Source organism: Ammospiza nelsoni, chromosome 7, assembly GCF_027579445.1.
Source record: "Ammospiza nelsoni isolate bAmmNel1 chromosome 7, bAmmNel1.pri, whole genome shotgun sequence".
Lineage (NCBI taxonomy): Eukaryota > Metazoa > Chordata > Aves > Passeriformes > Passerellidae > Ammospiza > Ammospiza nelsoni.
Genome location: NC_080639.1, coordinates 22781854 through 22797924, shown reverse-complemented (window position 1 = coordinate 22797924; position 16071 = coordinate 22781854). Strand labels below are relative to the sequence as shown.

Sequence of the window (16071 nt, the reverse complement as noted above, 5' to 3'; positions counted from 1 at the left end):
AACTCAAAACTGTCAGAAAGGATTTTTCCAAATTAAGATTTTTTTTTTCCTGTTAAAGATGCAGTACCTAAAATATTGGCAATTTTATTCTTAATTACTTATTAAAATTATATATATATTTTCATACCTTTCTGACCCTAAACACTGAGAAAGAGAATAATTTAGAAATCAATTTAATTGTTGCTCTATTTATTCAGATACTATCTCTTTCTATAAAAGTTCCCTCCTTATTTAAAATCAATTCATCTTTACCTGGAAAGAAAAAGAATATATTGGAAAGTCAAGCAGTTGAAAAATAAGGTTGAAATTGACCTATAAATAAGTTTTCTTGGGGTTTCTAAGAGGTGCTTTATCATAATCATTAGATATCCTACATGAAATGTGAATCAGAAGAGACCTACAGTTCTGAGCAGACATAGGAGCAGTATCTGAATGGGGATGGGTAAATGAGATATTTGGACAGTGGATATTTTGGATCACTGAGGTATTCTCACTGCTGATGGGTCTCCTTGCTGTAAAATCAGCAATACTGAATGGGGATGTTTTTTTCTTGACAAGTATTAAAGCCTAAGGTAGAAACACAGCACTAAAGACACAAGAATGGATATCCTCATTTGTTTCCAAAAGTCCAACACTTTCAGTAACTGTTTGGATTTCAGCCAAGAGGTATTTTAAGAATGCCTGGAAAAAAACCCCTGGATTAAGAAAGGGTTTTTGACAGGTTTTTTTGGGGGAAACACTTTCTTTATCAAAATGCAGTCAGATAGTATTTCTTTTGTCAAGAAGTCCTACACCAGCAGGGTATCAGAGAGATTGGATTCATTGGCCTATCTCAACAGCTCCGGATAAGGCACTGAAACTGTGGTCAAGACTGCAGTTACTGACCCTCATGCTAAAACAAATCTAAGGGGACTTGACACACGTGTAAGCAGCTTTCTTTTCAGTTGTGTTTTTTATTGATTGGTAGGTTCACACAAACAGGTAGTACAACGCCTAAGCTGGCTGAAGTCTAGATGATGAGTTTCTAGATGAAGTCCTCATCTTTCTGAAGAACTCTTAATACCATTTTCACTTTATTTCATTACCATGTTTGCACAACTTTTATTCTCCTATCCTCAAAAAAAGAGCAGAAAAGGCCTTAAGATATTAGTTTGGAAATGTGCTTTGAAAATTCAAGTATGTTTAATTTGCAGTCTGTCGTGGCAAATTGGTTTTTTTGGAACTGGTAAATGGCAAGTAGTTTATGAGGTTTGTGCATATTCTGCAAATTGCTTGATCTTATCTTTGCTCAAACCTATACTCTACCTTAGTTCTTCTCAACACTAGAATATATGATGGCTAAGCTTAAATTTAAGCTGAGCTTAAATGATCCTACCTTCCTTTAATAGATATCATCTGCAAGCTTAGACAAATCTCATTATTGCCTACAAAGCATACAGTAAAAAGTAAAAATGCATTCTGTGTGGTACAGTATTTGCTGATTATTATATATATCCATTCTCAATCCCAAAATAATTATACTTTTTATCTCAAAAGTTTTACAGCTTTACCACCTCAAGCAATATTTTACATCTGTCAAGAATGATTTATGCAATAATGACTTAAACTGCAAAATGGAGTCCTCAAAGGAAGAGCTGTCAAATATTTTCACCATTAATAAATTTATTAAAATAAGAACTGATATCCTGTATAAACAATATCTTGCCTTCAAGTATAATTCAGATCATATAGCTATAAGATTAGTGAAAAAAATTTTGAGATAGTAAGGGATTTATGATATTGCTGCTTTGGTATCAGAGTATAATTTTTTAATTAAGCAGATGCTAATACCTAATGAGCAATCCTTGGAAAAGAAAATCTGTTTCAAAATAATACATCTTGTGACTTGTATTTATCTACTGCTCTTTTTAAAAAGGGATATTTACATTAAAAAAGAAATTTTATGTGTCTTTAATCCCAGGAGTACACCCAGTGACAACTGTAGAGCTACTTGTGCTATGAGAACCTGTAAATCTGGACCTTTAGTTTTGGCACCATCTGTTCCCATTAATGATTTTTCTCAGTAATTAACTCTTTCAGTAGATATGTAATTGCCTACTGTGGCACTACTTGAAGAGGACAGAGGACTAGAACTTTGCTTGGACTGTGTTAATACTTTTCTAAAAGGAAAAAGTGAGAGGAGAAATTCAAACCAAAAGCAAACTACACTCTTATAGAAGTACTCTGAGAAAAGCTAGTAAGGATTTTAGCTGCAAATGTCAAAAACTGCTGTGAAGGCAGCACTGGTGTGGCTGGGACAGGGCCTGCTGGGTGCCCAGGTCATGCTGGGCGCACAAGTCTGGGCCACCTAAACAATTACACAAAGCCATCACAAGCATTTGATGCTTCTCTGCACCCTTCCCACACTGCACAGTGAAAAGGGAAATAGGGGCCATCCAGGTTACTCATTTATAAAACCATCATGCATAAAATTTTTTTCTCCTTTGACCACTCTATCTTTTGTCTGTCATGTTTAAGGCAGTGTAGATTCAAGTAACTGCCATTTTTTGAATATGAACTTGCGATTTTTTTTCTTCATCATTCTGCCCCATCTTCTTTGAGTGAGTAATTTGGCCAAAAATTAAAGCAGTGAACAAACAGCAGCTTTCAGTCTTGCATCATCACGATGTTTAAAACTTGAGATCCTGCACTTTCATCTAGAAAAGTGGACTATAGACCAGTAGAGAACATCAGAATCCTAATTCCCATGTGTGTGTGCAATACCACTTTTCTATAGCAAGAATTTTCTTTTAAGCTGAGCTTCAAAGCTGTGACATTTTAAAATTATATGAGGTGGTATTTAGAATCAAAAAGAAAAAGCATTATTTATAGAGTGATTCCCTTTCTGATATCTGCATTGCTGGAATTCTGATGACAGATTAGGTTTAAAAGTGATCCCATTGACATTTGCTTTACTTCAAAATATTAGAATGATTTTTCATATAATCAGTGGCTTATGGAGAGTAAATGATAGTGTGATGTGGAATAAGGTTTTATTTGCAATTCACTGGGCTTTTAGTCAGGAGTGTGTAATATGGTCCTCAGAACCTCTGGTCAGTGGAACCTCCAGCAATTCACAGCTTCTTGAGGTGTCTTCCTCCTCCGTATGTTTAGAATTACGTTAAATATTATACAGTGGCTTGCCATGAAATAAAGTATCAAATTAAGCTTTTAAGCAGGGGATAGTTCATTGGAGTAACTTGGGTTACTCACATGTAGAAAGTTACATTTCTGACTCTGCTAGAATTGACCTCTGAAAATTGAAAATTGCTGAAATTGACCTCAAGTCTCATACTCAGAGCACAAATGCAAAATAAGCCACTAACCAGGCACTAAACTCTGACATTTTTAGAAAACTCTTGAAATTTACTTTGTTTCACAACCTGGAGGAAGTCCTTGTTAGGTATCACTATTCTGTATATTGTTACAATATACAGACTATGTTATATATAGGTGTATGTATATATGCTATATATTGAAAAATCAAATTTGAAAATTTGAAAAAGTGAAGATGAAAAGTGAGGTGTTATCTTTTTGAGTTATTTAGAAGAACTATAGGATATGTTTACTAACATTCATTACATTCATCATACAGGTAATTTCAATTTCATGACACCACACAGACTTAAGGCTTTCTAACACATTTTAAAAAAAATTGAACATTATGTGGATCAAAACAAAAAAACCTGTAATACAGACAATCAAGCTGACAGATAGACATGCATTTGAGTGTCAGACCTATCTTGTATTTTGAAAATTTTTGCCTGATTCACCTGCTTAAATTCACCAGATCATATAGTCCACATGCTTAAATTTAGACAAGTAAAATATAGAGACAATTAAAGTAACTATTCATAGAAGTGATGTTACTGAAAACCCTTATGCATAAGATTGTTTACAATGAATAATCTCTAACTCTGCTTTCAAAACTATTTATGAAAGATATGGCAACTTTTATGGAGGATTTCTTTGGTATGTCTCAAAGAGATTATGGCGTGCTGTATGATTTCAGAATTCAGCATTTTAGAAAAGGATCTATTCTATCTGTCTATCTATCATCTATCTATCTATCTATCTATCTATCTATCTATCTATCTATCTATCTATCTAATCTTCCTCTGGTAATTGACAGATAAGCAGTACTTTTAAAGGCCTTTTCCTCCTTCCTAATGTTTTGGGAGACTTTAGGACTTTTAAACTACCACATCTCCAAACAGTGCTCCAGGCTGATGGCTGTGAAAGTTAGCAATAACATTCTCCTTTTGCAATATTATTTTTAACACATGCCAAGTTAACACAAACACAGGGTAGATGTGTAAAAGACACACAGTGTCAGTTCTCCTGGGAAATCTACGTCCAAGGCACAGCTACAAAAAATCTTAACCAAAATCTGCTCCTGACCACCAAACCAGATCTAAGAATAAAGGGCTCTACTGAGAATCTCCTACCAGGAGTATGTTTAAATATTGGTAGCGTGGGCAGAATGGCTGGCCTGAGTCCTATCTGAATTATACCAGCCTAAGCTAAAAATAATATTCCTTAAGTCTCTCCAAGATAATAACAGAATTATTGAGAACAGGATTTAACTCTGTGACTTTAAAATGAGAGAGCACATTGCATGTGATTCTAAAATTGATGTAAACAACACACTGGCACTTCTCCAGAACTAATTTAAGCTCAGCATTTGAATATGAATTTCCTTTTCCTTCTCCCAAGAGTGTACACAGCAAGAGACAAAATAAGGTACACCACAATTATCAATTATTTGAATTCATTTGAAAGATGTGTGTTTCTGTAAATAACTCTGGGTAATTAAGAAAAAAACAACCGACAACAAAACTCTACATATAACTAATATGTATCATAATTACTTCTCATGTGTGTGCAGTTTAAAAACTGCAAATACATTTATTAATTTTTGCTCTTAACAGGAAAAAAATATCAGCAGATTCAGCCATTCTGCATGTGTTTACTTTTTACTGAATAACAGGGAATAGTTCATAGTCTAGGCAAATCCAAGTTTTGACTCTGGTAATACTAGGACAATATCGGTAGCTCAATTGCAGGTACTTCACAATATCTCAGCTCGGAAAAAGGCTTGTCCCTTTCTTTATAAGCTAATGCTTTCTTTATGATGGGCTGTTTTTTTCTACTTTTAACTTTGTGGTAAAATATTGAATTTCAGTCAAGGTACATTTCCTCTATGCTGATTACTTTAAGTGATTTACATCTTCTTTAAACCAACTGAAAGAACTTCTGTTCCAGAGTTGCAAACACTGTGCTGGCTTCATTCAGCTGCTAGAGTGAGTGTGCAGTGACATACTCCATACATCCACTACTCTCAGGGCAGATTTCCTTACACACAAATGTATTTCACTGGACTTCAGAGAAATTACACCACCTCCAGCAAAGGGGCCGACCAATACAACATACACACTTCTTTTACCGATCAACTGCTAACCAAACATGCAAAAAGTTTTGAAAATAAAACCAGACTTTACCATCTTTGTGATAATAGGTGACTTCTACTTTTCTTTCCTCTGACCCCAGCAGGGCTTGAGCAATTTGGGCAATATGATGTCTTTTGGTCTCTGGCCCATGAAGAAAATCACAGGTGCAAGGTTTCTGCATGACATCTGGCCTGGAGAACCCGGTCATCTCACAGAACCCATCATTGCAGTAGATGATAGCACAATTCTGCACTCTAGCATTAGCAATGATGAATTTTTTATCTGCAATAAAAGAAAGTGATGCATTTTTTAGTGCTCTTTCAACATTTCTTATAGGGTCGATTGCAGAGATGAATGCTGAACAACCCTTCTTTTCACAGAACGCCTGAAATACAGAGATTTTCAGTCATTTAATGAAGATCATTTGATCCATAACTTTTAAAGAAACTTCAATTAATTTAGAATAAATTAAAGATTATTATAATTCCTTTTATAAGGAAATAAAACCAGACTATGTAAGTCTCTGTAAATCTCCTTTTGACTTCAAAATTTTGTCTGTTTCAGGCGTCACTGCAGCCCAAGCCATGAGTGCCGGTCTGTCAGTCACAACTCCAGGAAAGTCCTTGAAAAGTTAGCAGCTTCTTTTGGGGAAAAGTAGAGCCTCGGGAAGGGGGTCCTACTTTAGGGAAGGGCTTCCTGATGTAAGGTCCATCTCAATCTACTCTATAGGGGTTTTTATTGAGGTGAATGACAATAAATTTATATTATTTTAATAAATCTATCTAGGATGTACCTGAAGAAAAGTTCCTAAAAACAAAAAACATGAAACGATTGTTATGTTGGGAACAGTTTGCAAATTTCACTGAAGTTCTGTGTTAACATCCATCCTCCTTTCCCAAACTCTCATCTCAAAGACATGTTCAAAAGTTTTCAACTCTTATTAGTTTGTTTCTGTTTACCTTTTAAACACACTACTCCCATTGTAATTATAAATGTGCCTGTGATACACTTACTGCTAATAACATTAATTTTTAGCTACTCAAATTCACAAGGCAATTGCTTGCTTTCTAAAAGATTTTTACATGACACCAAGTAAACAGTGCAAGTCTTCAAAATTTTAAATATGTCTATCTTTGAACACAGCGACATATCTGCAGATTTCATTCTTACTTTTTCTGCTGTCTTTCAATCATGTTGAACTTTCACTATCACTTATCTATTTAGTAGCTAGTGCATTATTACTGTCAAAAAATCTACACTTCACTACATGAAAACTTGGAGTAGCACCACCAACTTAATATAGATATATTAGGAGTAGCACTGTCTTTATTTTTTTCTCAAAAAATATAAATATTACACATGCTAATATGGGTTTAAGTATATGGAAGTATATGAACTGGAATTACCTGTAAGGGCTCACACCAGGCTGATACTAAAATTATGCTAAATATTTAAATCAATGTACATATATCAGACTACTGTTTCTAAATTAAATTCATTTTAAGCATCAAGTGACCTTTCTTACAGCTAATAGGAAGCCAGAATTCTGGCCAGGAAAAAAAGCACTTAAGCTTCAGCCTCCTCGACAGGTAGTAAACTGCTGCATTGGAAAAGATCTCACAGACTGTCCCTGAGGATGCATTTGCACTGCTTCGATAGATATTTTAGACTTACATAAAGAAAAGAGAGAAATTTGACAGCTATATCTAAATGCAGTCATGACAACAAGGTAAGAGAGTATTTCCTCTTTAATAACTCTTCTGCATATTTTCTGATTCCTCTAAATCAAAGTCTGAAGTTCTGCTTTATTTTGAAAATGTAATTATTATTAACAGCATTAACAATCATAATAATAAATCTAGCCTATTTTTTAGACATTGCAAAGACAGCAAGATTCTACATTCTGCTTTTAGAGACATCTCAGTGGTTCAGAAGAAGGTAAGAGATATTACTTCTATAGCTGTACAATATGGATACAATCAACGATAAAAACTATTCCTTGAAATAGGATGGGAAAATAGCCCCAACCCCCCTCCCAAAAAAACCCAAACCCAAACAAGCCCACTAGCCAACAATTCAAGTTAGTAATCTGCATTCTAGATCAAAAACATTGCTACTTCTGCCAGGGATCCCCTCCTTACCTCCGGGGTTTTCTTTGCAAGCTACAAACTTAAAAATAGTCTGGAGCTGCTGTCCATTTAGTCGCAAGCAGAATAAAACTACTATAGCAAAATAGATAGAAAGCGAGAACTTACTTTGCCCTTCAAATTTTCGTATAATTGTACCCAAAAATGTATTTTGTGGTGCCACATGACCTCTGCGAACAGGCATGTTTGTACAGGTCTTCGGTTTTCTGTGCACAATGACTTCTCCAAGGATCTCCTACACGGCTCCAGCCCAAAGCACCGAGCCAGCTACCCTTTGTGACAAATCATCGTCCTCTGGAGCTCGGAAATCTCTTCCCATTAGCACCACTTCTAGAGACACGCTTTTCCTATTGGAGTCAGATTCATCCCCCAGTTTCTTTCTTTTTCTTTCTTTCTCTCCTTGCTTTCTTTTCTATTTTTTTCCTGGAGGAGCTCGGACGCTATTGTCTGGGGCGGGTAGGGGTGGGGTAAGCAGGAGGAGGTGGCGGGTGGGGAAAGATTACAAGGGTAATCGATCTCTAGCACCAAACATCGCCAATTTTCCAAAGCAAATGGCTGTGACCCGGCAGTTTCCGACGCTGTAGTGGTGGTTTGAGGGCTGGAAGACTAATGTTTCTCCGCTGCCAGAGGGAGTGACGTTCCCCCCCTCCGGGCTTCACCACGGCGCGCAGCAGCTCGGATTACTCAAGCGTGGTTTAGCAAGAGCCAGCCAATAAATCTCTTCAAAACTCGGCGACAAACAGCGGCATCAGGAATAAGCTACACCCCAGCGGCACCGCGACGTGCCACATCCCCCACCGCGGCGGCTGCAGGGGTCAGCGGGGACCGAGGGCGCTGGCAGCGGGGGGGGCCCCGCCACCTCCGGCAGCCCCGGCGTCCCCGCCCTCCCGGCACCGCCGGCCCCTCCGCGGCCCCTGAGCGTGGCCCGCCGGGGAGCCCCAGGCGCTGGCAGGGCCGGGGGAGGGAGGGAAGCTGGTACACGCCCCGTCTGGGGCGGGGGGCGGCGCGAGTAGGGGTCGATGTTGAGCGATGGGGGAGCGGGGGAAGGGACCACCGGAGCCCTCGGCATCCTTCCTCTCCCCGGTGGAAGGGATTGCCGCCTCCTACGCGGCGTGACCCAGGCGAGGGCTTTCCCCTCGCCACACGACCCCCACTTGGGAGGAAGGGGGATTCCCCCGGCGCCGAACGCCGCTCCCGGGCTGCCGAGCAGGTGCCGGTCCCCGTTCGGGGCCGAGCGAGCGGCGCGGAGGGCGCGCCGGGTCCCGCGGGTGCGGGGGCTGAGCTCGGCACGGAGCCCTCGCCCGGCCCGCGGCGGCACCGAGCGGTTGCCGAGGCCGCCCCGTCGCTGAGCCCGGCCCGGGAGGGACCGCGCTCCGCCCCGGGGCCGGGGCCGCGTCGGGGCGCGGCGGCGCTCGGAGCTGGCCGTGGTGCTGGGGCCGCCTCGCCGGCGCGCACGGAGGCGCCGCTGCCCGCGCTCGGGCCCGGGGAGCGCCGGCCTCCCCCACCTGGCTCCTCTCCGCTTCTCCCATCCCACAGGAATAGCTAGGGAGGCTCCCGGGGGAAGCGGGTATTATTTTCAGGCTGTAATTAAGGCTTCCTGCCCTACCCAGCAGGCAAAACGGTGTGCGTTCAGCACGGCTCGGCGAGGTGACACGGGGAGGGAGATGGGGGCAGCCATGCGATGCTGGAAAGGCATCTCTAGGGTAGTGTAAAGCACCGGCGGCTTCTTAATAAACTCATAGGGCAAAAAGAGAGAGGCACCTGAGCACCGTTCTTTGTAATCTCAAGCACAGGATATTGAGCCGGCAAAGCACCGCTTCCCACCTGTTCTTCCACAGCACAAACAGGTGTTTCCTTATTCCCGTGAGCTTTTCAGAGGTGTGGCCCTTTGTGTCACTGTTACCGTGTGCCATCCTCTATATTTATCAGAGGTGGGGCACAGTCTGTTGAGGATGAGGGTGCATTTCAGGACTAATTTAATTTAATCTCAGCGGAATCATCCCGGATTTGCACAACTGTGAATGGTGTCTGAAAATAAAATTTATATATACATAAACTGTATTAAGATGGCTTCATAGTAATTGACTGAGTACTAATTACAAAGCCTCAGCTACATTAAGGGATACATAATCAGTAACCAATCTTAGGAAGTGAGCATTGCTTATTTGCAGAAACAAATGTTAAAATCTCTATATACAGAGGTATGAACGAAAGGAAAAACATCCATATATGTTTTTGTAATAATATTTGGAGAACTCATTTTTTTGACTCTAATAAACACTAGAGAAAGAAAACATCTTAAAATATTTTTGAATACTTTGCCTTTGGACAGTGGATGAGCCTTCAAGTTGAATTTTTCTCTTATTGCTCTTTGTCTTTATGAAAAACATATATTTCTCTGAAAATGTATTCAAGTTCCCAAACACAGTAGTAGAAAGAGTGAAGAGGAACATTTATTTTAACACTTTCTTTAATACCTAACATCTAGTTAAGTTATAATGGCCAGCAGTGACATAATTCTCATTTTTACATTAAAAACGTCACTTTGAAATATCTGTAACAGCAATAGAAAATAATCACAATAAAACTGTGACCTTTATGAAACAATCAGTGTTTGCTTCTAGTATTGAACAATTAGTAGCAAACTAGATCAACTACAGGCCAGTAGGGTCCAGAGTCCATTGCTTTAGCTGCGTGTCTGGAAAGAAAACAAGAAAAAAAATTAAAATATAAAAATACATTTAAGAATTTCACTGAAGCCCCATCTTTATGTTAAATTTGAGAGTCACACTATGCTTGCCTGAAAACTGAAGGCACCAGAACTGTGTGACTCTGGGAAACCTTTTTTGTTCTGTCTCTCAATGGTAGCTTGAACTTTGATGTTGATGATGTGAATGTATATTATAGTCATCTTTTTTTTTTTTTTTTCCTTTTTATCCACCTTAGTTGGTTGGTTTAGAACTGATCAAGATAACCCCAGTGAAAGCAAGATAACTGCTGCTGAAAGACAAGATCTGAGATGTGGTTTTTAGAAGGGAATGAATTCACAAGAATGATGGGTTGTAATAACTACAGGAGCAATAGGTGACATCAGAAAATCTTTTATTGTGGTGATTTGCACTCCTGCAGTCTTGTAGATGATCTATTGCTCCTGGAGTGCTTAATGCTCGTTGTGCTTATTGCTTGATAATTTTCTGTAGCAAGAAAGCAAAGAAGTGTGAGAGGAAAATGTATTAAAATTGGACAGCTAACAACAAGCGCAAAGTAATGTGGAAGAATTTGCATTTGATTGGGAAAACATGAATGCCAGTGGGAAAGTTTGAATTCATTATAAATACGCGTCCCTACTGTGATTAGAGAAATGGAGAATGCCATAGAGATATGCGTTTTATCTATAAAGCTGTACAGTTTCTAACGTTGCAAGGGCCGGAATACCGGGGGAGGCTGCCTCCGGAGCTGCAGCCCGTCCTGCCGATGGTGGCCGATGCCGTGTCCTCTGCCCCCTTGTGGCGCTGGTCCCTGCGGCGCCACCCTCGCCAGAGCCCGAGGACAGCTCTCCTGAGCGCGGCTGCTCCTCAGCCGAACAGCGATTGGCATTTCCTGGCCTCAAGGAGAGCAGCTGGTTTTGAAATAGTGGTTACAAGGTTTTCACTGGCATTTAACCACTTCCTTCTCAAGTTCCTTAAGAGAATTTAGAGGACTATATGCCTAAAGATGTATTACTGATGTGTGGCCACAGCTTGGCAGTTAGCAATTAAACCTGGTATTGTCAGGAAAAGATGGCTCTGGGGAAATGACTCTAATCATATTTCCCATCATATTTTTGGTGGGAAAAAACCCCCAAACAACAGGACTCAGATTTAGTCCAGCATTCCTATGATATTTGACTTTTCAAAGTCTTAGGTTTGCCCTCCTTTACTCAGAAGTTTAAGTGCATTCCTATTTGAATAAACACTTTTTGTACTGGAGCAAAATACGGTTAGTTCTTGATAGTTCTTTCTTTCTTTCTTTCTTTCTTTCTTTCTTTCTTTCTTTCTTTCTTTCTTTCTTTCTTTCTTTCTTTCTTTCTTTCTTTCTTTCTTTCTTTCTTTCTTTCTTTCTTTCTTCCTTCCTTCCTTCCTTCCTTCCTTCCTTCCTTCCTTCCTTCCTTCCTTCCTTCCTTCCTTCCTTCCTTCCTTCCTTCCTTCCTTCCTTCCTTCCTTCCTTCCTTCCTTCCTTCCTTCCTTCCTTCCTTCCTTCCTTCCTTCCTTCCTTCCTTCCTTCCTTCCTTCCTTCCTTCCTTCCTTCCTTCCTTCCTTCCTTCCTTCCTTCCTTCCTTCCTTCCTTCCTTCCTTCCTTCCTTCCTTCCTTCCTTCCTTCCTTCCTTCCTTCCTTCCTTCCTTCCTTCCTTCCTTCCTTCCTTCCTTCCTTCCTTCCTTCCTTCCTTCCTTCCTTCCTTCCTTCCTTCCTTCCTTCCTTCCTTCCTTCCTTCCTTCCTTCCTTCCTTCCTTCCTTCCTTCCTTTCTTCATCCACTTATGTTACATATGCTTACAATTTTAAATAAGGCTGGAATTGTCTTCAGAGCTGTCAAAAGCAATACTGAAACTTTATTTTTAATCCCATTTTAGGCTAAGATAGAATTTGTGATTCTCTGACAGGTGGATGTCTTTTATTATCACCTTTAGTTTATATCAGTCTTGTTTTCTCATCTCTTTACTCGTTTATGTCTTTCCAGTACTTCAAGTTATAGCTCTAGATTTTGTTTTGGTCCTTCACAATAATAATGATCATCATTTAGATTATGACTGTCTGCACTTGAGGCTCAGGCAAAGTATGTAGTTGCTGGGGACAGCAGACTTCCACATTACTTCTGCTGGAGAATATAGAAATCAACTACTTGAACATCATAAGCATCCAAATGGCAAATCTCTGCTGATGCTGCTGAGAAAGGCACTAGGTGAGTGTGGTGGCAATTGCTGCTGCCAGAGCTGGCTTCTTCAAGCAATACTTTGTATTTTCTTGCACTGTGCTGATGCCTTCGACACCAGATCATTCTTAATCCTAAAGCCACATGGTCTACACAGAAAAATGGGAATGCCTTATTATTGGTGCTACAAAAGTCACCTTGAATTAGATCTGATTATGGTTATTTTGTGTTTCACTTTTTCCATCTAAAATAAAGGCTCCTGTTCCTGGCAAGACCACTAAAGTCAATGGGATTACACAGAGGCAATTATTATATTTGGCCTTAAGGCATTCGCCATCATTGTGTCTGCACGTGGGTCTTATTAGTATTCAAGACTTCAGATATATACATGGGAGGAAAGACTATCAGGTTTTTAGGATGACAAAAGAAGTGTCTGCCTGAAATTACAGTCTAAAAAGTGATTAAAAATTTCTAATTAATTTTACAGCTAGTTTAATCAGTAATAAAAAAGTTATATTTTTTATTTCATTCAATGTATATTTTACATGTAGTTCACTCTGAGACAGTAATTTGATGACAAGAATTTGAATTATAAATGCAAAATCCATAAGGCAGAACTTATGTGTGCTAAATTTCCTAGTCTATTAAAGGTAACATCACATGGGAAAAGAGTAAGACAGCAAGTAACTTTACTTTTTCTGTAAGAATTCACAAAAAGTTGTTAGCTATTCTACAGTATCCATTGTTATTATTATGTGCTGCATTAGAATGCATAGGTATGCAGAACCTCATGACTTAGGATCATTTTGGAATTAGCAGGTACAGGTATGAAAAGAGAATTACAAAAACCATCAATATATCCATTTACTCAAGGCCCTGCCACTGGATAGTTCCCTTTAGTATATTTGCATTTGTATTATTCATTTAGGATTTAAATTATTCAAGCAATGAAGCTTGCACTTCTTCCTCTGAGAGACTCTTTCAATATCTCTCTGTCTCACCACAGGGCTTCATTCCCTCGTATTAAGCCGCAGTTTTGGTGTGGGCTCTTGCCTTGGGGGTTGCAGCATTTCGATGCACGCTGTGTTTCCCTGGGCTCTTGGCCTGGAACGGGTGCTTCAGGCTATTCTGTGCTGACCTTCTCTGGCCAATTTAGAGCATCAGGAATGATCCCAGCATGTGCTGTTCCTCTGCAAGATTTTCTAGCTGGATTGCAGTGCTATGACTCTATGATTCTGACAGCTGTCAGTCCATAAAGAATGCTGATTGTAATTAGGAAAGACATGAAACATATTTCTATTAATTTATTTGTTTCCTCCTACCATATATAGGAGAATTTTAATGGTATACAAATCCTGTACCTTGCTCCATATAATTTTGAGTAATTCTGTACCACAGGGAAATGTAATTGAAGATAAATATATGCATTCTCCATAATTTGTCTTCCATTATAACATATATCAGGTATGATCTTTGATAATAATAGTTTGTGCAAATTCATGTAAGAACGATTATGCTTATTATATAAAAAAATCTTAAGTTTTAATCTCTTTAGAAGTATATGCCTACAAAATATCATATGAGCTAGGAAAGGGAAAATATTCATTGCTAAAGCATGAAAAATTAAGTTATTGTCTGTAAGTTACTAACTGAACTAGATCCATGCATTTCTAAAATTAATTATCTTTGTACCAAATTCCAGTTGCCTTCTCCACAGTGCATTCTAATATTAAGTGTTAGGACTGCCATCTGTCAGGTGAGGCACTTTCCTTTTCTTAGCTTCTCACTTGAAGAAACTGTGGTTAGAATTCCTTCTTCTACATCTGCATATTCTGAATGTATTTTTATAAATAATAATGAGAGAGTGCACCTTGCATTTGGATCAGATTTTTAGTGAATTCCAGCTCTCACCCTACTGCCAATGAAAAGTACAGCAATGGCCTAAACCTTCCTGAGGTTGCAAGGTTGCTGGTTTTGCCTGAAGTTCCTCCTAGTTTAGCTGCAGCAGGGTTCTGTGGTGTGTGTCCTCAGGGGAAGGCAGCCTGAACTAGGACCCAGCACATTCTGTGCTTGCACAATTTCCTTTTACAATTTTAAAATGGTTTTGTTTCTAAACATTAATAATAAAAATGAGCCATATCAAAATCTTTCACAAAACAAAATTACTGTTTTGAACCAGTTTTGTAGATAACCCTCTCTGCTGGTGGAGTTAACTTCAGAGAGTCCACAAGACAAAGAAGATTATTTCTACTCTTCTACTCTTTTACCTTAGATCAGGGTATAGGAGCTGAATTCCTGCTTGGACGATATTTCCATAGCTAGATTAGCAAGCAGTAAATAGCCAGAACTCCTCTTTTCCTCTCCTCTGCCCTGCAGCAGCTGGCAGTGTGGCAATGCTGAGCAGCTGTAGGGGAGAAAAAGGACAGCAGCTGCTCTGAACTTGGTTCATGGTAACATTTTTCTTGAGAGTGACCAGGAGGCAGTGAGACCTTTTTTCTGCTTTGGACAGTATCAGATTGGATATGCTCTCAAAGAGTGCATATACAAATCATATACAAATCATATATCTTTCCAGCACAGATAAATATTAAGATGAATAAAATATAGTTTTGAAGCATATAAGTGGTTCTTTTTGGACACCGGTATCCTGGTAGTACAAAAAATATAAGAAGATTTTTTTAAAAATTATCTCAATAGATAAATATGGGGTTTGTTTTGTTCCCTTTCCTTGGGCTGATCTGATATGTTATGATTTTGGATAAATTTTTTTTTCCTTTTTCCCGCTAATGTCATGTTTCCTATTGTTTTCAGATTTCTGTCTTCCCTGTTTGACTATTGTCAATACTACTACTATATCTACTAGCTATAGTCAGTTTGTGATTTTCAGCCTCAAAGGCAGAGGAATAGAAGGAACAGGGAGATGGAAGTACAAGTGGACCAGAAACTGACCTGAAACTGGCCAGAAATTATAACATGCACTGAACTTTAGAGCCAAAATTAAATATAAATTGAAACAGTTTATGGGGGAAAAAAAATTTTCATCAACTTTAAATACAATTTCAAATGTGTATTCCAGCTTGAGAATGTTTTTGCTGTTCCTAAGGATGTTTGTTATATATCCCCAAAGACCCTGTAGACCTCAGTCAGACTGCAGTAAGCTTGAGAAATTTGTATATATGTCCCAGAACACAGTAAAGCAAATAAATCCCTATTTCACTCATAAGAAATAAACCCTACCAAAATAGTATGAGGCTTTAGTGTCAATGGCTCCATACAATCTTGATCAAGGTGAATTTAATTTTCCTAAATATGTCAGTAGTAGTACATTGTGTTTCTATGTTAATTTTTTAGTGTTTCATACCTTCTTTGCTCTTTCTGCATTCTGTTAACATATTTTACACAGTCACTTCATCTAAATAAAGTAACTGCAGTTTCTACACTGTGCTCACTTAGTCATTAACGATTTTATTATTAGCATATTCTAACACTCAGTTCTGTAGGCGAAGCTTTCTCCACCTGCCATGTATA

The 16071-nt window shown here is 39.0% G+C and overlaps 1 protein-coding gene across 2 annotated transcripts in view; it reads right to left on the bottom strand.

Moving 5' to 3' along the window:
- Positions 1 to 8458, bottom strand: part of KCNH7 (potassium voltage-gated channel subfamily H member 7) — a 205035-nt gene extending 196577 nt beyond the window's left edge. For both annotated transcript variants that reach the window (XM_059475767.1, XM_059475768.1), the window contains exons 1-2: positions 7745 to 8458; positions 5541 to 5771 (exon numbers count right to left, since the gene is read on the bottom strand). In XM_059475767.1, the coding sequence (XP_059331750.1) occupies positions 5541 to 5771; positions 7745 to 7820 (307 nt within the window). In that variant the 5' untranslated portion in view covers positions 7821 to 8458. The remainder of the gene's footprint in view (positions 1 to 5540; positions 5772 to 7744) is intronic.
- Between the last annotated feature and the right edge of the window lie 7613 nt (positions 8459 to 16071).